Below are 24,619 nucleotides of genomic sequence, written 5' to 3'. Positions count from 1 at the left end.
ATCTCCGGGCGGTGCTGGATGCTGGACAGACGGCGGCGCTGATATTGTTAGATCTCAGCGCCGCCTTCGACACAGTCTCTCACAGCATCCTCCTGCATAGGCTCGAGGAGATAGGTGTCGGCGGACAGGCTCTACAGTGGTTCCGCTCCTACCTTGGCAATCGTTCCTTCTGTGTTTCCATCTCTCCCTTCAAGTCCAACTTCCAACCACTGGCCATGGGGGTTCCGCAGGGATCCTCGCTGAGTCCCACGTTGTTTAATCTCTACGTGAGACCGCTAGCTGATGTCGCTAGGCAGTGGGGCCTAACCTTGGTCTCATATGCCGACGACACACAGCTGGCGGTTACTCTCAGCGGGGATGCGGAAGTAGATGCCCCCAGGTTTCAGGATGGACTGAAGGCGGTGGCTAGCTGGCTGACAGGGAACTGTCTCCAGCTGAATGCCACTAAAACAGAAGTCATGGTTGTTGGTAGGGGAGCGGAACTCTGGGGTGATCAATGGTGGCCATCTGAGTTGGGACCATCCCCGGCGCCGGTTTTGGAGCTGAAAATCTGGGAGTGTGGTTAGACGCGGGTCTGACCTTCGTAGGACATACTAAAAGAACAGCGGCTTGTTGCTTTGGTCTGTTGAGAGGCTTAAGACCTGTTCTTAAGTACTTTGATGCCCCAACCAGACAGTTAGTAATCCAGGCCACTGTCATCTCTCGCCTGGATTACGCGAGTTCTCTTCTCGCCGGGGCCAATCAGGCTGAGCTTACCCGATTACAACGGGTACAAAATGCCGCAGCCAGGGCGATTGTCGGCCTCCCTAAATTCTGTTCGGTGGCGAATGTTCTTCGCTCCCTACATTGGCTCCCTATAAGGAAGCGTATTCTTTTCAAAGTACTCTGCCTGGCTTTTAAGTTCTTGAGAGGCATAGGCCCTGAAATCTTGTCTGGCTCTCTTTCCCTTTATGTCCCTACTCGTACTCTTCGCTCCCAGGGCCAGGCCCTGGTTGTAGTCCCCAGATACAGGCTTTGCCGCATGGGCGGCCGTTCCTTTGGTGTAAAGGCGGCCTCAGCCTGGAACTCTCTCCCGGTGGAATTGCGCCTGTTAGAGGATCTTATGGCTTTTAGGAAAACCTTGAAAACATTCTTGTTTTAGTTTCTCACCCCCAGTCTTTGTTATGTATTTTAGAGTGGTTCCCCCTGGTTCTCTTTTAGCTGTGTTATGTTTCTTATGCACTCTTGTCAAATGCGCCAGGACGCTCCTTAGCTGGAGTAGCTGTGCGCACAATAAAAACCAATAACATAACATATGGTGAGCATGATTATGGTCTCTTCCCTTAAAGTGCTTGGCAAAGTCTGTTAGTTTATAAGAAGTGGTGTGCTACCCTCAACTCCATCAAATATCTCCATGCTGATTGCTGGGGTGCCTTCCCAAAAGATGCAGAACCAGGGGTTCTGCATTGGCATGGTCCCCAGTGATCTGTAACTGTTGAGCAGACTGGAGTTAAGAGTCATAGGTGAAGCCTGGAGCACTGCACAGCCTGATTCTCCAGGCTAGGTGCATGGCCTCCCCCGAGCTGATTCTCAGGGCTCCGTGCTGCCTGCCACACAGGCTGATCTTCTGTTTGTGGAGCGGCCACACACAGTTGGATCATCTGTTGAAGATACAGCCATGTACAGGCCTGATATTGACTTGATATCACATCCCTCAAATAGGCCTCTGTGACCACGGTCTGAGTCTTCATGGTTCCCATCTGTAACTGCTGTGTAGAGACTTGAGGCCCACAGATATCAATGTCTGCAGATCTCTGTCCTAAGTTTTCTACCTATGGATGTCCTTCCGATACCTGGGCTAATCTGCACGTCGCTCCTAAAGGGTTGACCCGCTTATTCCCTCTCAACAGGCAGGTCGGTTTCTCTGTGATTTATTTGGTTGTGTGACGGAACCACGCAAGCAATTACAACATATGCCTTTACAACCCGGTCATTACCATGACCATGTTTTTACTACACATGCCTTTACCACATATGTGCCTTAACAACGTAAATGTATGTTTTTAGCAGATAAGTGTTACACACACGCACAGGTGTCTGTATGTGTATATGTATATATGTGTGTGTGTGTGTGTGTGTGTGTGTGTGTGTGTGTGTGTGTGTAATATATAATGAATTTATATATTGTGTGTGTATATTTCGAGGCTTTATAGTCCCCTGTGAAATACTTAAATTTTCATTGTATAAACATGCATGGTAAAGGCATATGCTTTTAATTTCTTTTTCTTTATATGTATTTTTATGCACACATGTGGGAATTTCTTTTTAATTAGATGTGGGTGTATATGTGATATATACACAAATATTTATTTTATATTATATATTTTTTTTTAACCACCACCAACCCTTACCCACCCTAAAAATTCTCTTGCCACCCAAAATCTCATACCCACCCTAAACCTCAAAAATCCCATTGCTACCAAAAAAACTCACACCCACCCAAAAACCCTAAAAATACCTTTGCCACCCTAAAACATTATCTATTTATCGGCTTACCTGTGAAATATGTAAATTGTTCGTGGTAAAGGCGAATACATGGTAAAGACGCGTGTAGTAACGCTTTCAGTGCAATGGCATGCGTGGTTCATGCTGCTTTGTAAACGCTGTTTCCCGATTTTATTTTAGGGCTACTACTCTTACAGCAAGAGGGTTAGGTGTCTCCTCACCTCTGGGAAGCTGGCCGTCAAGACTGACACCAGTTCTGGTTGGCGAGCAGTCCTCTGAGTACTCTCTGGAACATGCCTGTCATTGGCCATGGAGGACTTGGGAATGGAACAACAAGTAGTGTAGTAGGGTCCCACCTTTATACAGCAAAATCAGACCAAAGATGTGTATCCCCTGTCCGCATCTTCATTACTGGTTTGAAGTGGTTCTTCTTTCAAGTGTCTTGCCAGGCTTCCTTTGAGACACATTATTTTTGGTGGGCAGATGCCTCTCTCAGCAGGGTAATCTCCAGCCAGGTGCCCCCAATAGAGGCACAAAGAGTTGTGGGGTTTCTGCACTTGGCTGCCAGCCTAACTGAAAGTGTGATCAGGGAAAGGCTTAGCCTCACCTAATGAGTCCAATAAATTAACTTTGCACAACATAGTCTGCATTTCCACCCGTCAGCTCCACCATCTCTAAATAGCAATGTTCTGGAAGACTCAAGCAGCTCTCTGTCAATCAACGAGCCTAATTGAATATTTAAAAGAGCCTGGTCTCCCCTCTCCTCACTTCGGTGCCTTAAGTCTCTTTCCTCTAGCTTCAGAAATTTGAGCAATACACTTCTACTCCTCGGCAAAACAACCTCCCCACTGTCTAGTACAAAAGGCCAGGGTTAGGATATCTAGAATGTTTCCCACTGGCATCCATCTCTCATGCTCACATCCATGCCTTGCATCCCCCACACAGGCTATGCACACAACCACGTACAACATACACTTGGGATTTTAGCTCTAGGAGTCGAGTAAGTGAATAGAAGTGGAACTTTACACGAGTGGGTCGGGCCATCATGCTAGTGACACAGATATAAAGGTGGTCTTACAAGTGTGGAGTCACAAAACACTATGTCGTCACCATTACTATGTGCTAAACCCATGACTAGAACTGAGGACCACTGTCTTGTCAATTAAGGCATGCTTTATACCCCCTTTCAGGTCACAATACCGGTCCAGGACCTCACTCATGTGAATGTAGATGCCTAGTCCTCTGCACATTCTGTAAACTAGTATGACGCCAGGGCCATTCGAGGACCAGGGTACCAGATACATGTACTCTGGCACTTGGCAGGAGAGCATGAATGCTCACTATAAGGGACAACCCTGTCCCAATAGTAAACACTGGTCACAAAAACATTAAAACATACTTCATTCTTATGTGGTTACTCAATATTTTAAGTATTATCGAAACCACTCTAAGCCTCCCCACTTGCATCCCCAATGGAGGTCTGTCACATGGAGGTAACTCGGCTCAACATATGTTCAACATTGTTGTAAGCAGCCAGTTGACACATCTAGACTGCGTCAGCTGCCTCCCTTCTCCCCTTCCAAGACTCTATCCCTTATTTTCACCAGAGCATTGCACCATGCTTTGAATGAGACAGTTTGTATCGGTTGTAGAAACAGCTATAATGCTCCGAAACACATTGTAGTGCTTTGTCTTTAGTATGGTTTTCGCACTATTGCACTCTCCCTGTCTTATAATTCTGCACATCCTTTGTGTTTAGAATTTTCGTGGCTGAAGTCTGTTTTTAGGAAATGGCACCTTATGGTAATCTAGAAGTGATCGGATGAAAGTATTTATTGGCTATTAAAAATCTAGAAGCCCTCATTGTTTTCAGAAAAAAGCATTAAATCGTAAAGCATACAGACGCTTCTCACATGCTCTGTTTTTCCTTAGGTTTGTGTTGGCCTTTGGGTTTTTGTCACTCACTGATTCCTTTACTCATGCTCTGTAAGTGAAGCTTCAACTCTAGAACTATGGCTGTTAGAGTTTCATGTGTTATTCAACTCTCTGTTAACAGCGCCGTTTTTATTTTCAGAAATGTCTAACGCAAAGAAAAAGAGATATGCAAACAAAATGAAAAACCAGCCTTCCAATGTGAAGTTCCCATCCAACGATCAAGCCGATCGCAGTGTGCAACTTTATAACCGAGGTGGAGGAGAACATTTTCGGTCCCAGGGAACAGGTATGCCTGGTGTGCTAGTGAATTTGAGTGAAGAATCTTAAGCTATACTGGGTAGTAGTATTTGACGGTTAGAAACCGTCTCGAAATTACCTCCTATTTTAATTTTCATTGACAACACAAGTGGGTGGAATTAAATAATCATTGCTCTTGGATTGTCTAAATGAAGTGTTAAAGAGCATGTATTCTGAGTTGGAGGCAAAGTGAAGATGCATAAAAATGCTCCCACCCCTTAACTAGGGGTGTGCAAAGTTTGCATCATTTGCTTTTGCCTAATTTCATGACATTTTAGCAAAACCGCACAAAATGCAAATCTGTCATGTAGCATATTTTAGAGCGCAATGTGTCCTTGTGTCAATTTTTGATGCACTTCATGCAAAAACAAGTGCAGGAAGAAAATCACCACGAACAGTTGCTTACATTCTGTTTCCGCGTTTTTTTGGTTTTTACCAAAAACTGCGCTTAATTATGCAATGTGCTGTAATTTCATATGACACGAAAGTCCCAGATTTACAACTCCTTAAATGTAATTTCGTCCAGGCCTATTTTTAAGGCCTTTCAAAAAGATTGCACCCCTCATTAGGCACCATTCACAGTCTCTTCCAGCTGCAAAATACTAGCCTCTCTCGGTCTATCCTTTTGTGTGTTAAATGTGCGTTTCCCCTGCACCCCACCCTTTCCCCTTGATGTAAGGAGTGGGTGGGACTGGGAAGAAGCTAACTTTGGAAGAGTAAGACCAGGGCGGAGACTAGTGGTAAACGCTTCCAGGCTCTACCTTCATGTGCTTGGCTTTGTAGGGTAGAAAAAGGCATTGTGCGCAGCCCACTAAAGACTAGAATATTGACTAGACCGCCCCCTGCTGCCCTCCTGAACAAGAACTATAATTCAAATTTTGAGCAGGAGCTAGGACTAGTGATCAATGTTTGTCGTCCCTCACGATCCCTAATCTCCTGACCATCATCTATCTTGCATGATTGGTAGGAATGTCATCTGCCAGTCTCTGGGGGTTAATGGAGATTTCAGTGCCATGTCTGAGGGCGAACACGATCCTTGGCAATAGCAGTGTGGGGTGCATGTTTGGTGCATTCAGTTGACGGTGTTTTACAGGCACTGTACTGTAATGCAAAATTCAGATTTGTGAAGGAAGACCTCTAAACACGCCTGTCTGATCTTTAATTGCAGCCCATGAATGCCTAAGATTTGGTGTGCGGCCTCAAGGGTAGCGTAGCTCGATCTATGCACTTGGCAGCCAAACTCCAAGTCCTCAGGGGAAACGGAAGGGCAATGCCATTTTGCTTCATACGTTGGACAAAATATGATTTTAGATATAAAATCTGTCTGCTTTATAAATCCTCAGTCTTTTTAGAGAATTTTCAAAGAAAAGGAAGAAAACATGTCTTAACTAGTAAGATTGCAAGTTGCACAAAGATTTTACAGAGGGAATGCTGCATGGATTGAAGAGTGGTGAATAGTGACAGAAAAATTGATCTGTACCAATCCCTGGAGTCTTCTGCTTCTCTCAAGCCTAACAAATAGAATTGCAAGTGGCCTGCTGGACTCGTGCAGAGGCACAGCAAGGAATGTCCAACCTGTGAATAAGCATCCTCTGTCTCCAGCATAACTGTCTTCATACTGTGCTATGTTGGGCAGTGGTGTGCAAAGGTCTTTGGAGGATTTGGGAGTGTTCAGAAATTAAAAAATGAAAGTTTTTATTTGTGTGGACTCCCCAGGCTGTAAACAGTTTTTTTTCTCTGTTAAAATTCTTAATCCCACCATTTTTATTTGCTATTTTGACTGGTTGTCTACGTTTTAACTATGCACAGACTTCCTTTAGATGCTCGACTCCCCTCGTCTTCAAACCCATCCTCCACCTCGTGGTCCATTTCCAACACATGCTTCCTTTCTGTTGATAAATCTTCAAGGTTTTTTGTTTATTTTCGTTTAGTTTGTTGAATTCTAACCAATATCCTCTGTGACTGGCCTTCCCTTTTTCATCTACGATTTTGTGTTGATGTCCCTTACCCAAACAAAGACTATTTGCTTCCAAGTGTTTTGGACTAATTTAGATTACACCCTTTTCATTGGCTCCCTTGTTGTGGGGGATTTCACTTTTTATCTTTGCTTGGCTGATCCATTGTTTGCCTTGTGAATTCCTGCCAGGACTTTCTACCCTACCGCTTTTGTGAAATGTATGTAAATCGCTCCTGGCTGATTGCACCTTGAATTGAAGATTTACTGTCTCAGTTTAAGCCTCATCCAGCCTGCACTCCAGACCCATCACCAAGTGCAGGATGATTATAGCTTTGAAACAGTGGCTTCCCTCTGGTTCTGTAACCACTGTAATGGATTTGAGCGGCTATGACAGTCGGACCGATTAGAGCTCCTAAAAGTCAAAACTACTTTTCAATTTGTTGTGATATCAGAAAGTAGCAAATTCCTGTCTTTTTGTTCGTGCTACGTTCTTACACATGTGCAGTGTAGGGAAATTCATGGTGACTAGCTTTTAGGTAGATACCTTTCAAATGCCACTGAGGATATTGAAATGCTTTTCTTTCTTCTGTTCGTTATACCTTAATAAGAGGTTTCTCTATTCTGTTCTAGACTTTCCGACTGGCTTTCATGATCACAAGGCTCTGGAAACCCCCAGATATATAACTGGTAAGTATTCCAGCTTTTACCATACCTCTTCCCTGAATATCCTGTTTAATTTCTTCTGAACATGTCTTCATTATCTACCTGTTTAATCAAAGTTGTTGGCCTTTTCCTGGGCAGTGTCCAGAGCATGTACTCTTTACCGTTGGTGCCTCAGGAATATCTTAAGGCACTCGTTGACTAGCTCAGTTACTCCTTTTGAGCTCAAAACACAAAGGGAGAGGCTCCCACTTAGAGGTGGCAGGAGTTAGAAACTCGTTGTGATATGTTCAGCAGTAGTTGGTAACAGGAATGCGCAATCAGTGCTTATTTTAGCAAAATAAACGTGCCGGGGAGCAATGTGAGGTATCCTGTTGGAGTTGACATGAGCCCTCCGATTACATTGACCAATTGGAGCAGTTGGGAGCTTCCCTAGTTCTCTACAAAAAGCAGGTGGGTGAGGATCAGGTCACATTAGAGATGTTCCATCTTTCTGCATCCTGGGAAGGAGGGGGGACTAAGGTGCTCGGCAGGAGTCTGTTTTTATTGATTTTACTTAATGAGTAGGACCACGTTGTGCTAACACATGTATAGACTGGTATGCTATAAAAAATGTGTGCATTCATTAGCAATGTGGTGACAGACCGACTTAAAATACTCCTTCATTCATTCATTGCAATGATGGCATTCCATTGGAGGCAGAAGGATATCACAAAAACAACCAGTAGCATTAGGTGAGAGCAGTGCTTCTCTGTGTTAAGGTAGGATGTTATTGATGCAGTCTCAAGCTAATGGCTGAAAGAGCCTTTATGCCAGTGGCCTAAAGGTGTGCACCCAAAGCTCACTGCATATTGGAGACCAGTCTGTTTAGGTGTTCACACTGTCAAACCTAAGCCTAAAATCTTTTTTTCCATATCTGTCTGCTAGGAGTGGATATACAGCCTTCTTGCTGTGTGTCTTGTATGGAAATCCAGATGGTAGTGCAGTGTTACAACTATAATTCATAGCTATAATACATAGCTATGAATTACAGATGGCATCTGAAATTACCTTTGATATTTTTGGTGACCTTGCATATTGCTTCAGTATTTACCTAATTGGTGACCTCTCTGAAGCTTGTTTTCTAAATCTGTATGAGGAAAACATTAGTTCCCCGTCCAAGTGCCTCCTGGGCATCGGGGATACTTGTGGCAGGGCCCTGAGTGAAGGATCTTGATGGAGGCTGTGGCTGACCGCATGTCTTTCACTCCGAACCTTCTGGGATTGGTTGAAGTCTGTGGTGCCCAGTGGGTTCCTGGGGCATTGCTATACACAAATGCAAGGTGGTACTTAGAATGTATCATTTCAAAACCAACAATGTACTTAAAAAAACTCCTCCCCATGACTTATTTTATCTACTGATATCGGTTCCTGATTAAAGTAATTTAAAAGTATTCATAATTCAGTTTCAGTAAAGGAACATTACAGTTAGAATGAATCCCTCACCCAAAACAACCCAAATCTGCTAGGCATCTAGGTCTGCCTCCTGCATGGCACATGCCCTCAAACCGACCAGATGACCATTTGTGGCTATTAAAGTAATTGGTGCTCTTTTTAATTCAATATGTAATAATGACTTCTGTAAACGTGTACTCTCTGTTCATACCCTCTGACATTATTCATAGTTGTAAGTATTGATTACCACTTGCGGATTTTGCTGCAGTACATATGCTCCAAAACAAGGCAGTGTTGTCTGCTCAATGATCTGGAATTGATTAATCATTTGCAGCTTCAGTGATGTTTTATGACCTAATTTATGACATCACGCATGTATGAAGCCATGAGCATTACATGGCCTTAAGAGTAAATTTGGCTGCAATTGCTCCCCATAATTGTTAAGAAGCAAAAACCGAGATGAGCTAGATGAGGAAATAGGACCAAAGGGTGACCATGATCGAGATGTGTTATATATATCATATGCACACTGTGCAGCAGTGACTTGCAAACACTGAAATCCCCCAAAACGTTCTAAAATGGGTTCTGTGAACTCTTCATTTACAAGCTGCATTTGCATAACCTTAGCTATGGCAGGATCTCCTCCCTGTCCCTTGAGCTGGGAGCATGCTTCTGACTACTTGCTGCGCTGCCTGAAAGAAATAGATACATTAAGTTGTTTTAGACTTTAGCCATACTTTTCACTACTGCTTTGCAGAATGACTTGACGTTTGTCCCAAAAACCAGGACATGTATTGCAAATTGAGGAAAGCATCAAGAGGCGAGGACCGTTCTCTGAAAACAATGTCTGTCCAGGATGTCTGGGTACCCTAGGTTGTAATGTGTGAGTGTGGCTTGCTCCTAGTGTGTAGGAACGCATGAATGGGTTAGCCCTGCTTCCACATGTTTCACGTCTGACTACAATCAAGGACATTAAGAGATCTTCGAGTGAGTAATGTTGTAGGCCTTAGTTGAATAATGGTGTTATTGTTACTGCAGCTCCATATACATATTTTAGTCAGATTTCTGGGCTTTGATCTCTGTTAACAGAGTATGTAGCTCTAACATGATCTACTGACTCCATGAATGAAAAGTTACACTCCAACCATATTGCCAGTCATCATTTATAGCATGTATTTATTTTCATATAAGTTCGCAAGTCCGTTTTTACTCCTCCAGAACTTTTTTTTGTTCTACTTTTTTTTGCATGTTATTGTATTCTTAAATATTATTTGACCTGTATTGTTTAATTTCAATTTAAATTGCGGTTTCATTTCAGCAACCAGGTTTGCTGAAGCCCGTGCTGCGGAAATTAGTGTCATGCTGAAAACTGTCTCCCGGAAGGCATCGAACACTCAGATATTCCAGTCTTTACCCAAACACATGCGAAGGCGTGCCATGGGACATGATGTCAAACGCCTTCCACGACGCCTGCGTGAGATGGCAAAGAAAGAGGTATGGTAACTATTATTGCAAATCGTTTTTGGTCCCAACACTGTACTAAAGTTGTCTGTAGGAAATACATATTGTATACAATACCAATGCTTACAGTGGGCTTTGGATTAATCTATTCCTTATCACTTGATGGCTTTCTTGCTAATCTCATTTGCTTGCTTCTCATCCAATGGCTTTCCTTCCTTTCATTGTCTTTGCCCCCTCCCCCTCAACCATAGCTTCTCTACTGGTCTTATTTGCCGATTTAAAAAAAAAAATTTTTTTTTATCCAGCCTCTGCTTACATTAAAGCAACTGCTGTTTAGGTCTGGCCTAGGAACAGCGTTGGCAGTTTCACCAGTCTCCTGTAATTAAAATGGTTAATAAATATTAGTATATGCATACAGAGGGACTTATGGTCAGCCCTCTCCATCCATTTGTCTTCAACTTTCACATTTTGCATCTAACCACCACTGCATGCAGCAGTGTGTCAGACTGCTTCAGCCATTTGCGTTCTTGTGCTATAATGGCACTTTAACTGCTTGAATCTTCCTAAAATTAGAGAAAGAAGTGCACATCACTGCAAGGGTGGGGGAGCCAATACGACTAGAAGACATAGGTGTGAAATTACTATCCTCAAAAAGGTAGGCCCGATCCCTGCAGCACCAACCGTTTGGCTGCTAGTTGACAGTACCACAGTATGGATGTATAAAAGAGTTGTCTAGGAATAAAGCAAGATTTCAATTGATTATGTACAAGTTGGTCAAACTTGTATATAGGATTCACTAATGCATAGCCTTTACTATTGGGCTAAGTGCTCTAAGAAAACTCAATGAGCTGTGAGTTTAACTTGCATTGCTGACAGTGTTTCAGTATAAAAATATTTACACAAGTTTATGTTTTTGTTTTTTACTTCTTTTTATTAGCAACATTGCATCATATCACATCATAGGCGTTTGTCATATCTATTTTACATAAAAAATCCTTCATACGTTTGTGATAGTAGTTCTCACGCTAACCTACGGTCTGCTCCACTCACCCAGTGTTTTTCTTTATACTGCAATGTGCTTTAGTTTTTTATATCGAACTTAACAGATAAACCATTAGAGCGTCAAAAGTTAGCTCCCCGACTCCCCTCTCCCCTGCAGTGGTCAGCAGCAATAACATCGTTATCTGGGTTTACAGGCATGCTGGCATTATTAATGTTGCGTTGGTGTGTAGTGGGCTTTCACACTTACTCTGCTAGCTGTCAAGTTGCTGTGGGTGGGTGAGTGATTGTGCAGGCGCAGTGAGATTGTTGCCCTGATTTATCGTCGAGGACACTTCTGTCGGCATCTGTCCTCATTCAGTCAGATCTTTCAGCATTCTCGTCTACTCTGTGAGCCCTGAGGCGACATTCTTCCGCCAGTCCCCATACACGCATATCATTGCACCATCTATCCAGTGTAGGGGGCGCAGAAAGGATTTAATTTATTGCAAATTCGTCTTTTTGCGAGAACCAGTCTTAACAGTGAAAATTTAAGCCATATACATGTCATTTCTTCGAAGTTGGGAATACGCCCAACAAGCACTGCTTTAAAGTGACTTCTGTTTGCAGCGATGAAGCAGAGTGAAGAATCTGTACCACTTGATTCCAGTACTGCTGCAATCGTATGCAATACCATGTCATATGGAGGAATGTGGCAGGGTCCATGCCACAACGAGGGCAGGCTGAGACCAGCTCTGGGGTAAAACGCGCCCAGTGCTGCGGGGTCGGGTACATGCGGTACAAATAGTGAAATTGACTGAACTTGAACCTAGCCTTACTCGTTGCTTCGGCCACCTGTGCCAGAGCTCTTTTCCATTCCCCATCTGTCAACAGGAGGGGTAAGCCCATCATTTAAAAACCTTTTTAACTGATCGTTCTAGTCCCCCAGTAACTCTTTCCGTTGTGCGATCTTCTATGCGCCACTGCGCTGCATACTGTAACAACCCTGCCATGTAATCTAACCTAAAATCTGGTAAACCCAAGCCTCCTGAGTCTATGTGTAGCCTGAGATTTTCTAGCTTAACTCTGCTCCGTCCCTCCGCCTACACCAGCGAAGTCAGTAGGCTATTGAGTGTGTCAAATGTGGAATACTGCAAAAAGAATTCTGCAGGACATACAGGCAGCGGTGCAGCATCACCATTTTGATGCAGCCATTCTTCCCATGACAGGCCACGGGAGCTTGTTGCAGAATTGTACTGACTTTTTTAGTCCCACAAGGATCCTACCCATATTCAGCTCGTATTAATCATCTGGCTGGTGGGCTACCTGAATGCCCAAATATCTAAAGTGGTCACATTCCCAGATCAATTCCACCTTAGGAAGGTACAGGGGTGTCTCCCTCGCGAAGTCAGCTAGTGGGAACAGTATTGATTTCCAATGATTAATATGTAGGCCAGAGGCAGCACCAAAGGAGGCCAATGTCTCCAGGAGTACTAGGATTGCCTCCTCCAGCTGTCTTAAGTATAGGAGGCTTAGGAAGCAGGGTTATCTGCGCCTCCTTCATGGACCAAGCCTCTTTGGCCTCCTGTAGGGTTTCTAGTAAGCATGGAAGCAAAACATACGGACATGTCTGGTAGAATTCCATCCGGTCCTGGTGTTTTAAAGCGGGCCATGGCTCGTAGCACCTCCTGTAGTTCCTCTAGGCTGAGTGCTGCCTCCAGTTCTTCCCTCTGCTCTTCTGTGAGGCGTGGGAGTCGACACCTGTGAGGTACCCCCTGATCTACAGGCAATTCTGCTTCTGGGACCTCACTATATATTTCAGCTAGGTGGTGAAATAGTACCTGGTTAACACTGGCCTGTGTAGTGGCCATATCGCAGTCAGGGTGGCACAACGTCAGTATCAGCTGTGGTGGGTGTTCCTGCTTCAATAACCACGCTAACAGTCTCCCCGATAGTTCACCCTCTGTGTAAGAGTTGGTGATATTCCCGATGGACTAGACAGTCCAAGCTATCCCAGATCTCTCCGACCTAGCGCTGTGCCTGCAAGAGTGAGCCATGGTCCTGTCCTGACACCCTCTCCCCATGTTGAAACGTAGCCGATCTATCCTCCGCAGCAGCCAGTTACGACTCCAATCTCTTCCTGGTGCCTCCCTCCCTGGACAAACCGTCCACTCTGGTGACCACCTTGAAAGCATCCCATTCCACACTCTTAGTCCTGTTAAATGTGAGGTACCCCTTAATGACCTCTCTGAGCTCCACTTTATTTATTTATTTTGAAAGTTTTATATAGCGCGGACAAGATCTTTGCAGATATCAGAGCGCTTTACACAGCAGGAGTACATGAGCGAGCAGAGTCTGATAGATAAATCAGAATCATGTAAATCAATAATACAGGTAATGCAAATAAACAACGGGGTCAAACAGGTAGTACAGATCGGTGCAGAGTCTATAAAAGAGTCCGAAGTAATAGTTCAGGTGTATTTTGCCATGAGGATAGCTTTTACTTCTTTCTTAAAGAGTGTAGTGGAAGAGATGAGCCTAGTTTCGGGAGGGAGTGGGTTCCAGATCCTGGGTGCCATTCCTGAGAAGGAGCGTTTATAGGTTTTTTCCTTCCGGAATCTACGAGGTTTCAGCAAAAGATTGTTTGTGCCTCTAGTGTTTCTAGCACCGCCAGAGATTGTCAGCTTCTGAGTGAGGTAGCCGGGAGAGTTCAGGTGTACCGCCTTGTGTGTCATGCAGGCGATTTTCAGATGTATTCTGGCTTCAAAAGGCAGCCAGTTCAGGGATTTAAAGTCAGGAGAGATATGAGAGTGCTTTTTTGACCCAGTGATGAGTCTCGCTGCAGCGTTTAGAGAAGCTCTTAGGGGTGCAGTAGTAGTTAGGGGGAGTCCGCAGAGGGCGACGCTGCCATATTCGATTCGGGGGATGACTAGTGCTTGTACTGCGGTTTGGAAGTCTTTGGCTGGGAGGAAAGGTTTAAGTTTCCTCAGGGTATTGATTTGGAAGTTCGCTCCCTTAGTTGCCTTGCTGATATGTTGCTGCATGTTGAGATTGGTGTCGAGTGTTATGCCTAAAGATTTTGCTGAGTCCACGATGGTGGGTTGGACATTGAGTGCTGTTAGGTGTTTAAGCCAAATTTGAGTGGTGGAGATCTTCGCTGGAGGTGAGATCAGAAGGAACTCTGTTTTCAGAGCATTGAGTTTGAGATGGTTATCGGCCAGCCAGGATTGGGTGATTCTGATCGTTGAGTTCAGGAGCAAAATGTCTTTAGGGGATTGTAATTTGAGATAAAGTTGGGTGTCATCGGCGTACATGTGAAAGTGTACATTGGATGCCTGTAGCAGGGTGGTGAGAGGTTCCATAACTAGGTTGAACAGAGTTGGGGATAGGGGGGATCCTTGGGGGACGCCCAGCGTTACAGGTATTGGCAAGGACATCAGGTTGTTGCTCTTGAATTTCTGCGACCTGTTGTGTAGAAAGGAAGTGAACCGCTTGAGAACAGTTCCAGATAAACCCATTCTTGTGTTTAGTAGTTCGAGTAAATTCTCATGTTTGACGGTGTCGAATGCTGAAGAGAGATCAAGAAGGATGAGGAGGCAGGTGTCGTTTTGGTCTAGCATTTGAAGTGCGTCGTCAATTATGTGAGTCATAGCAGTTTCTGTACTGTCCTGCTCGGAAGCCTGATTGATGAGGGTTGAGGAGATCAAACTGTTCAATGTGTTTAGTCAATTGTAATTGTGCGCATTTTTCCAGTAGTTTGGCGAGAGTGGGGATATTAGTAATGGGACGGTAATTGTTCAGATCAGAGGGGTCAGCTGTAGGTTTCTTTAGTATAGGTGTGACTTGTCCAACTTTGAGGGAGTCAGGTATGGTTCCTTGTTGAAGTGAGCTATTGATAATTTTAGTCCAGAGTGGGAGAAGCAAAGGGGTAAAGTCTTTTACAGCGTTAGCAGGAAGGGGGTCTGTGAGGTAATTGGAAGGTTTCAAGGTGCTGAGCAGTTTGCCAATTTCTTCTTCAGAGTAGGTGCCAAAGGATGACCATGTAGCATTGTTTTTTGGTTCAGTGAGTGCTATGCATTGGGGTTTGGAGTAGAGGCTTGCGTCAATGAGGAGATCACTCTTTATGTTGTCAGTTTTTTGGATAAAGAAAGCAGAGAAGTCTTCACAGGAGGGAGCTTCGCGCACAGTGCTGAGTGGTTGGGGTTGTTCCTTGGATTGTGTTCTGATTAGCTCAAACAATTTTCTCGGACGGTTTTTTGCTTGGTTGAGCTGGAGGCTGAAGAAGTCTAGTTGTGAGCGTTTTATTTTCCTGAAATGGGCGTTTCTCTTTTTCTTCAGAGTTTTTAGGTGCATTGCAGAGGGAGCTGATCTCCAGGTGCGTTCTGCCATTCGCATGTCTCGTCTATCCTCATTGAGACTTCCGTCGTACCATGGATTGGAGATTTTAGTAGAGACTCTTTTTAGCTGCATAGGTGCAGCCTCATTAATTATTGAGGTCATAGCGTTGAGGTAGTGGTCAGTCAGGGATTGAACGTCCTTAGCGCCGGTCGGTGGGAGTAGGAGATTGCAGCTGTTAGGAGGCAGAGAGCTTGGGTTGAGTTTTTTTCAGGTCTCTTTTCCAGACTTTGGGCTTGGAGGATTGACCCGGGTTAGATTTAACTTTTTCATTGATGTAGAATGTGATAATATGATGATCTGACCAGTCACAGGGTTGGATGGACTAGAGTTGGATAGAGTCCTCTTTGGAGATGATAAGGTCGAGGATAGAGCCTTTCTCGTGGGTCGAGCTGTTGCATATTTGGGTGAGGTCAAGGGCGTTGAGGAAACTTTTAAGACTATTTACCACTGCGTCGTTGCGATCGTTCCAGTGGAGGTTGAAGTCGCCAAGGTATATTTGGGTGAGCTGCCGTCCGGAATTGGTTGAAATCATATCCATGATTTGTTGGGAAAAGGTGAGGTTGTCTCTGGGTGGGTGGTAAATGTTGTGTAGAGAGCATAACTGTTTGCCCTCACTAATAATGTCGAGGCAGATGTATTCACAGGATGATAGGGAGGAGGACTTGCCTTTCAGAACGGAGAGGTTGTTCCTGTAGATGCATGCGATTCCACCACCTATTTTGCCTGACCTGTCAAAGTCTGATGATGTGGTAGTTGGGTGGAACCAGAATGTCCATTATAGGTGACGAGGATTCAGTTAGCCAGGTTTCAGTCAGAATGATTAGGTCAAGGTCCAGCGTTAAGAGGAGATCAGCGATGGCGGCGGAGGGTTTCGAGGCCGATCTGCAGTTGAGGAGAGTGCATTTGAGACGGGGTGTGTTGAGGGCGGTAGAAGGTTCTAGAGAGAGAGGGACTTTTCTAAGGTTATTGGGGATGGAGGTTCTGCTGTTTAGTGTGGGGGGTCTAAGGGGATTTGGGTGTATCGTGGGAATGGTGAGGTGTGTCGTGGATGTGTGATTTTGTGGGGCTGGGTCGTATGAGCGGAGGAGAGTGAGTGTGTCGAGGTCCGAAAGAGGTTTGCAGGGGCAACGAGGGCGGTTGTTGCGATTGCTAATGGGGATTGAAGTCCAGTGTGGGGAGTGTTGGGTGAGCGAGTCAACCAAAAGGGTGGGGAACATGTTGGGAGGGGAGGTGGAGGTGGGTGAGGGGTTGCAAGGGCTTCGAGGGCGGTTGTTGCGATTACGAGCGGGGATTGAAGTCCGGTGTGGGGAGTGTTGAGTGAGAGAGTCAACCGGAGGGGTAGGGGATATGTTGGGAGGGGTGGTGGAGTTGGGAGGTGGGTGAGGGGTGTAAGGTGTGTGTGGATAGTAGTTCTTTGAGGATGTGAATGTCTCCTTTGATCTGGATGAGGGTGGCCATAATCTTGTCCAACGTGGGTAGGTGTTGGAGGAGGGGGTGGAAGTTAAAGGTGAATGATGATTGACCAGTGAATTGGCGTGCAGGTGGGGGAGTGGGCTGGTGTTGGTGCAGGGGTCTGTTGTGTTGGTGTGCGAGATGGTGTTAGGGAGAGGAGATGGTTTGGGCGGGAGGAGTGTGGAAGAGGTAGGGAGGAGGTTGGTGGTATGAGTGAGGGCATTGGTGGTAAGCGGATAGATCAAGGTGGAGGATGGGTGTATGTTAGTGGAGATGAGGGTGCAGGAAGGGTAATGGGGGCTGAGAGTGGGTGGGGACATGGGATTGGAGATGGTCCTGTTGTGGGGAGGGGGAGTTAAATTAAGAGAGGAGGTGTGTTCTGCGTAGTTAGCTAGAGGGAGGTGGGGGACTGAGAATTGGGGGGGGGATAAAGGGTGGGATTTGTCATTGTGCGTGTCGTCCTGGTGCAGAACTGGGTTAGATGTGTTGTCGGTGAGAGCTGTGATGTCAGGGGTGAGCGGAGTGTTAATGTCGGCTGTGATGTCATGGGAGAAAGGAGTGTTAATGGAACGCGTGGAGGTCCGAGGGCCGGTAGGGGGGGAGGGGGTGCGAGTGGTGTATGAGGGGGAAAGATCTGTGTCTGTGTTTGAAGCGTGAGTGGTCCCTACCTGGTGCTGAACTGGGATAAAAGGGTTGTTGGTGGGAGCTGAGAAGTCAGGGGTGGTAGGTGTGTCTCTGAATGATGAGTGTATAGTAGCTTCCTGGTGCTGAGCTAGGTTGTGGGTGGTTGGAGCTGTGAAGTCAGGGGTGGTAGGACTGGGGGAAATATGAGTGTCGGTCCGCGGATTGGAGAGGTGCTCTATGAAAGTGGGGAACAGGTTGTCAAGTAGTTCCAGGTTCCTGTCTGTGGATTGAGATAGGACCATCCCGTTATTGTAAATAGTGATGGTGGCTCTACCTGGGAAGAGTTGGGATGGTGTGATGAAGTGATGGAGTGAGTTAGGCCATGAGCGGATTTCCTGGTGGTGGAGACGGTGAGTAAGGTGAGGAACGCTTTTCTCCATTGAGCTCTGCATGTGGTGTGGAAGATGATATCGGTGTTCAGGGATCCATTGATCTGTGAGAAGTAGGTGTCGGCAAAGCGGGTTTCAGGGTGGGACCTCAGGAAGTTGTGTTTAAAGCGTTTAGCGGCTTTTTTGGTGAGTGTGGATGGGTAGTTTATTTTATATGTGTGCTTGCCGATGGGATCCATGTTGGGGTGGCGGTTTAGGTGAGTATGGGAGGATGAACTAGGGTGGTACACGTATGCAATAAACAGATGCAAACAGTAAATTACATGGGAACAAAAGTGACACTAGTGAGCAGCCGACATAATCAAAATATAGGAGGTAGCAATTGGTGCAGTCCAGGAATAAAAGTGAAATGGGTGCAGCTTACAAAAAAGAAAGAAAAATATACAAAAATATGAGGTAGCAATCTGTGCGATAGCAATCGGTGCGATACATAAATAGAAAGTGAAATGGGTGCAGCTTATAAAAATGTACAGTATACAAGTAGGAATATAATACTAATGAAATACTGGAACAAAATACAGGTGCAAACACAGAGCCAAATGAGTCAAAAATGAGACTAGAGAGCGGCCAGAAATATAGGAGGTAACGATCGATGCATTAAATACAAGTAGCAGTGTAATACTGCAATAAAAGGCAGACATTCGCTAATTGAGAATAGACTAAAGAGGCCACTAGACTAAGCAGGCCACCTCAATGGGGGACTAGTCAAAGATGGCTGCCCGAGTAGCCTATGCAGAAACAAGCGTCCTTTGTAGTAGTCCTTTGTCTGTTGTGGATGTCTTTTAGAGAGTTTGGTTTCCCTTTCTTCTCTAGGGCAGGTCGGGTTAGTCCATCATCTATGTTGGTTGGTGGGAGGAGAGAGTACAGCTCCTGTGTTGCAAGGAGGAGAGGAGAGCGTCCTATCTCTTTTTTTGTGACCCCTGAAGCTTTGGTATGTAGCCTCATGGTCATCTGGTGGGCAGTGGAGGCGATTTATAGCTCTTCTTTATGGCCCCCGCCATTTTAATTAGTGGAGAGTGCAGGGACCGCTTTGTCCGGAGAAATACATTTTGCATGCCAGTACCACTGTAGTAGTCAGTTCTGAACATTCAGTATAATTATTTGCGTGCATAAACCTTCAGGAACCTCGTGTTCATCACGCACATAAGGCTGCACCAGTGTTGTTCACATCAAGCGCTTCACCGGGGACGCCCTGGTTGCCCAGCTCGCCTGTGCAGGCGCGGCAATTGGGGGCAGATTCTCTATTTTCGCACTTCCTTTATTGGGAGGGGAGGGGGGTGACGTAGGGGCATCGGGCTGAAGGACACGGCGTGAACAAAGTTCCACGTTCTCACCGAGAGTGACCTCTGGGGTGGGGTCGCTCTCGCTCGCCTGCGCTCGGTCAGTCCGCTCTCGGTCTGACCGCTTTGCCTCCCATCTGCACAGTTACTTCCCCCCATCGCGGCTCCATAATACCACAAGGGGTGGAGTGGGGGGATGCAGAGCTCAACTTGTGGAGTGGGGATGGACACAGAGCTCACCTTGGCAGCAGGGCGCCTACTTCCTCTGAAGTCGCCGTGTTGTGCAGATTCAGCCCCGGAGCAACAGTCAGGCAACGTGCAGGACAGCACGGCTCCCGGCGTGAACGGGACACCAGGGGTCTCGGCGGTGATTGCAGGCAGGCAGGAGCACTCCGCAGTGGGGTTCCTGTCATCCGTCCGGCGCCAGCAATGATTCCGGTCCGGGTCCACCTCCACGATGACCGGCGCTTCCGGGTTGTTTTTTTTTCCGGCGGGTCGGATACCTCTGGTGCGCAGCCACAGCTCGTCTCACAGGAAGACCACTGGCTCACAGGCAACCACAACGTGCACCTGTCGATCGCAGCGGGCTCCAGGCAACAGGCATCCGTGTCGTGCTCTACATCAGGCATGGGGGGAGCCCAGGGACCGAATAGGCAGGCGGGGGTGGCTCGTCTTCTCCTGCGAGGCTCAGATTCCAGGCAGGTCGGGGATCCTCAGAGGGTTTCGTCCTCCGCCGGGTAAGGAAGATAATGTAATCCAGTTACTTGTAATCGAGTTACTTTCATGTTGTTGTACTTCACAGCGGTGAGGATGCAGCCGGGTGCTAACGGGGATAAAACCAGAATTGGGATCCCCAGCACTCGGAGCTCTTACCAAGAGCTCCTACCCGGCAGCCATCTTGATGATCTTTAAATAACAAAACTCGTAGCGTGGCCGGCTGTAAACGCCGCAGTGGGACTTTCGGCCTATGTCTCTCCGGTTCCCACTCAAACAATACCGGAGCGTGATCCGATAAAAACCGTCCCAGCAACTCCGTCTGTACTGCCGCACAACACGCCTCCTGAGGGAGCAGAAAACTGTCAAGTCTGCCATACACCTCATAGGCCGGCGTATAACCAGTATAGCCTTGTTCGCCCATATGTGTTTTGCGCCAAATATCCATGCAATTTAGCCTACTCATCACCTCACTCAAAGGTCGACATTTGGGGTTTGGTGTGTTTCAGCAGCTGTCTATCCAACAAGCCATCAAACACTCAGTTAAAATCACCATCCCATTTTGGAGGGATCCCAATGTATGGGAGGAGCAGTCTCTCCACAGAACTCGCCATCCTCTGTGTTGGGGGGCGTAAACATTCCCCAGACATACCTCCACACGATCGTGCTCTCCATGCACAATCCCGTATCTGCCCTCTACATCGGCCACGTAATTACGTAATTTAAACGGTACCTGTGGGGCCACCCAGATAGCCACCACCCTGGCATAGGTAGAATAGGTAGATGCAAACAGATGTTCTCTCCATTTCTTGTGAAGTTTCTGTATCTCGGCATCTAATAAATGTGTCACCTATGACATCGCAACATGAGCACCCTGTCGCCGCAGATATGTTTAAACTCCTATAGTGTTTACAAACTAATTTAGCCCCCTCATGATTTTGTGTTGTCCCATTTCATCAAGCCTATACCTGTCCTATTCAATATATGTACGGCCTGCTCACTGCCATCGCTGCCAAAGAGAAATTTAAACTGAACATTCAGAACAACCCACCCCCGGGTAGACACTGTAAGAACAAAAGGTGCAGACCTATAAGATCTCCAATTCCCCACCCCCACTCGTGAATTCTGTCAGTAAACGAACACCATCTGAGCTATCAATAAAACTCCATAACAGAAACAAAAATACAATTACTCTCCTAATGCACTGCCTCACTCTCATCCCATTAACACTCCTACTGCATGCAGTCATCCGATATGTGTGCTACGGGGCTGTGGATGGCACTCCTCCCAGACATAAAAAGTGTCCGTCGGGCACCTCCCTCCCAATCCCAGGAGTCACTCACACCCTCTCGTACAACTATCAATACAGCACATCACACAATCATATCTACTACCATCCAAAAATACGAGAATAATATTAAAAGAATAGAAATAAGAAGCGACATTACAAAAAAGTTGAGAAAAATAAACAGATAAGAAGGGAAGGTGTTGTCCGCCCGTTAAAATCTGTGTCCCTCTCAGGTCGGCTCTCCGTCATCAGAGTGTGGGAGAAAAGCATTGTGCGATACAATGCATCATTCAAAGGGAGTACCCAGTCCATGGCACAGTCTCCATGAGTAGACCTCTTTCTGCCAATTCTAGCACCAACCACAATCTATTCAAAAGCTTCCCAGCTGCAGAGTGTCCTCGTCAATGTTAACTGTGCTGGTCTCCGAGCCTGTGGCTGTTACCACCTCCACCAGAGCCCAAGTGGCCTCCCGTTCAGCTTGTTGCGCCAGCTGGTCTATTCGGAGAAATCTCCTGCCTGTGACTTCTCCACACTCTGTCACTACCAGGGACCGGAACGAAGCCGGGTCTGCAATGCGCGTGTGCTCCTGCACCACTCCTTACTATTGCCACTCAGTGTCTGAGCCTCTCTTGGCCCTCGCCAGAGGCGGCCTCGCTGCCCCCAGATCCAGGGATCGCAAGTAAATTACACAGGGCTTAGGGGATGGGTGGTTCCAGGCCTCCCGGTTCAGGGGCGCCCCTGCCCCCCCACCCCCCCCCCCCCCAGATTGCAACCTCTCGTGCTCCTCAGGTAGGCCTCCGACACCGTGGCGCTGGACTCGCCGCCTTCTCACCTTGTTGAACTGTGCCCTCCAGCATACATCTCTCGATGGGGAATGGAGCATCCTCCCTCGTCACAACGACTCTGTCTCCAGGCCACGCCACGCCACGGCTCTGGTCGCCAGGCCCGCTCGCAACACTATCCCCGCTCCACTCGAGCAAAATAGTAGAATTTCCCCAGCCGGAGAGGCAGCAAGGTAGATTCACAGCCTCACTTTGTCGTTCAGGAATGGGAAGGCTAACAGTCCTATTCTGCAGCCAAATGGCTACCGCCATGTTCCCAGCCACTTTTCGGGTTGCTCTGTGCCCGGGGAAGCGTGGGCCCGCAGCAGGGACCCGCTCGACCCCAGCCCCCCACCCCACCCCCCTCGATTTTTCTGATTTTCTCCTCCACCACAACCGGGTATATCATTAAAGGTGCCCGCAGACCCTGGCAGGCAGGATGGTGCAGTATTATTTCATGGTGGCCGCGGAGCTCTTTAGGCAATGTCCGCTCCTGTCGCCATCTTGGCCATCCACATTTAGTATGTTAATGGATTTTATAAAGCACCCTCATCCTTAAAGGGGTATCCCATTGCTAAACAGATCGAGGAAAGCCAATCTATTCGGTGAGAGGAAAAATGCAAAACTAACCAAACCTGGAATGCCAAAAATGAGAACTGAACTTCGAATGCCCACTTTTTTACTTGATTTAAATAGCACTGCAAGCTTTGTCGTAAGTTGTAGGTTTAGTGGAAGAGCATTCTAATGAGCTACCCATTCTCTTCTTTTGAACTTGTTTTGGAGCTACAATACCTGATGGCCAGATCTGAGGGGTCTAGTCCGTCTGTCACAGAAGATTCTTTTCTGTAGATAGTGGGGGTCTGTGTCGTAAACAGCCCGGTGCACATGGCAGAGCAATTTGAAGATGACCTGCTCGTGAACTGGTAGCCAGTGGAGAGTTCAAAGGCTAGAAGATACAGGAGCTCTGTTGGGTAAATTGTGATAACTGCTGTATTTTGAAAACCTTGCAGATGTGTAAAAAGGTAATCGATCCTACTCCAGTATAAGGCATTTCCATAGTTAAGACAAGTTGTGGTAAGTGTCTGGATGATGGTTTTGTGGTGCTGTATATGTATCCTGTTAAAGCCCTACGCAATAAGCTCAGGATTCCACAGCATGTACCACAACCATTACCTGATCTTTCCTCGAAAGCAAGCCTTCAATTATAATCCATAAATTCCTCTGTTTTCTTAGGAATAAGGGGTAGACCGAGAGTACTCAGTCACCAGGTGTCATTCCAAACTGAGTCTGCTTTCCCAAACTGCATTACCTCCCTTTTATTCCCATTTAACTTCAGACCGTAATCCTTCATCCAAGAGGCAACCGTAATCCTTCATCCAAGAGGCAACTGCTGGCCGGCACTATCATTTCACTTTTTGGCTATAGATACAATTAATTGCATGTCATCTGCATATGTTGTAATATCTAAGCTCCAAGTTCGTACACTATTCACCTGAGTCATGTAAACATTAAAGAGTGTGGGGTACTAAGGAGTGTCCCTGAGGCACACCGCAGGTGACACGCACTGGTTCTGATCTGAAGGGGTAGGTGGGTAGATTGTGATTGAATTGAATTGAATTGAATTGAAAATTCCATTTTTTGTTATGCCACTAATTTGCACTGTTTTTATTGATTTAGGAGTGTGAGGGTGTTTATTAAAATTGTTGTCCCTGATCACGACCTAATTTTAGAACCCTTTTCTTATTCTTTTCACAACACTTTTTATTCTATGCACTGCTATTCAGTTCTCCACTAGACACGCCATTTTTCTCACATCTACATAATTGCTGTGGTTTTTCCTGGTACATGGTTTTGTTACACAGCCTGTACAGGTTTTTTCACCTTTAACAGCAATAGTTATATGTGTCAAAAGAGATCCCAGATGATGAAGGGCGGTCTCGATGGTGGACTGATGGGAACTCGTTTTTGTTAAACCTTTCCCTATTATATTGTATATTTGGGTACTTTGTTTGTGTAGACTCACTGTTGACTTATGTTGGTATCATGTATACCTTTACTCATTCCATCTCTTCCACACCTTTCCCCACTTTCGACGGCAGCCTCTGATTTTCATAGACTGTTTTTTGTGCTACCATACACCAATCCATGTCCCCCTTCCACTCATGAAGGGATGGTGTAGTTTCGGCCCCCCACCAAGGTACTATGTTGCTCTTTGCAATCATCAGGCCTAGGGTTACCCCAGTCTAATATCCTTTTCCCAAGTCTGTAGCCTCCCACACATTTAGCAGACAGCACTTGGCCGAAAGCGGCAGTGTCTCACCATGTATTCCATTCATGCACTGTATAACTGAGTCCCAATAGGATTGGATTTTGGGGCAAGTCCAAAT

The 24,619-nt window shown here is 46.2% G+C and overlaps 1 protein-coding gene across 1 annotated transcript in view; it reads left to right on the top strand.

Moving 5' to 3' along the window:
• POP1 (POP1 ribonuclease P/MRP subunit) overlaps positions 1-24,619 on the top strand; it is a 514,990-nt gene that overhangs the window by 43,749 nt on the left and 446,622 nt on the right. Inside the window, exons 2-4 of the mRNA XM_078686978.1 lie at positions 4,559-4,705; positions 7,304-7,360; positions 10,086-10,261. Coding sequence (XP_078543104.1) covers positions 4,561-4,705; positions 7,304-7,360; positions 10,086-10,261 — 378 coding nt within the window. The 5' untranslated portion in view covers positions 4,559-4,560. The remainder of the gene's footprint in view (positions 1-4,558; positions 4,706-7,303; positions 7,361-10,085; positions 10,262-24,619) is intronic.

This window comes from Lissotriton helveticus, chromosome 4_1, assembly GCF_964261635.1.
Source record: "Lissotriton helveticus chromosome 4_1, aLisHel1.1, whole genome shotgun sequence".
Lineage (NCBI taxonomy): Eukaryota > Metazoa > Chordata > Amphibia > Caudata > Salamandridae > Lissotriton > Lissotriton helveticus.
Note: the sequence above shows the minus strand (reverse complement) of the source record. Positions and strands in the feature narration are given on the sequence as shown.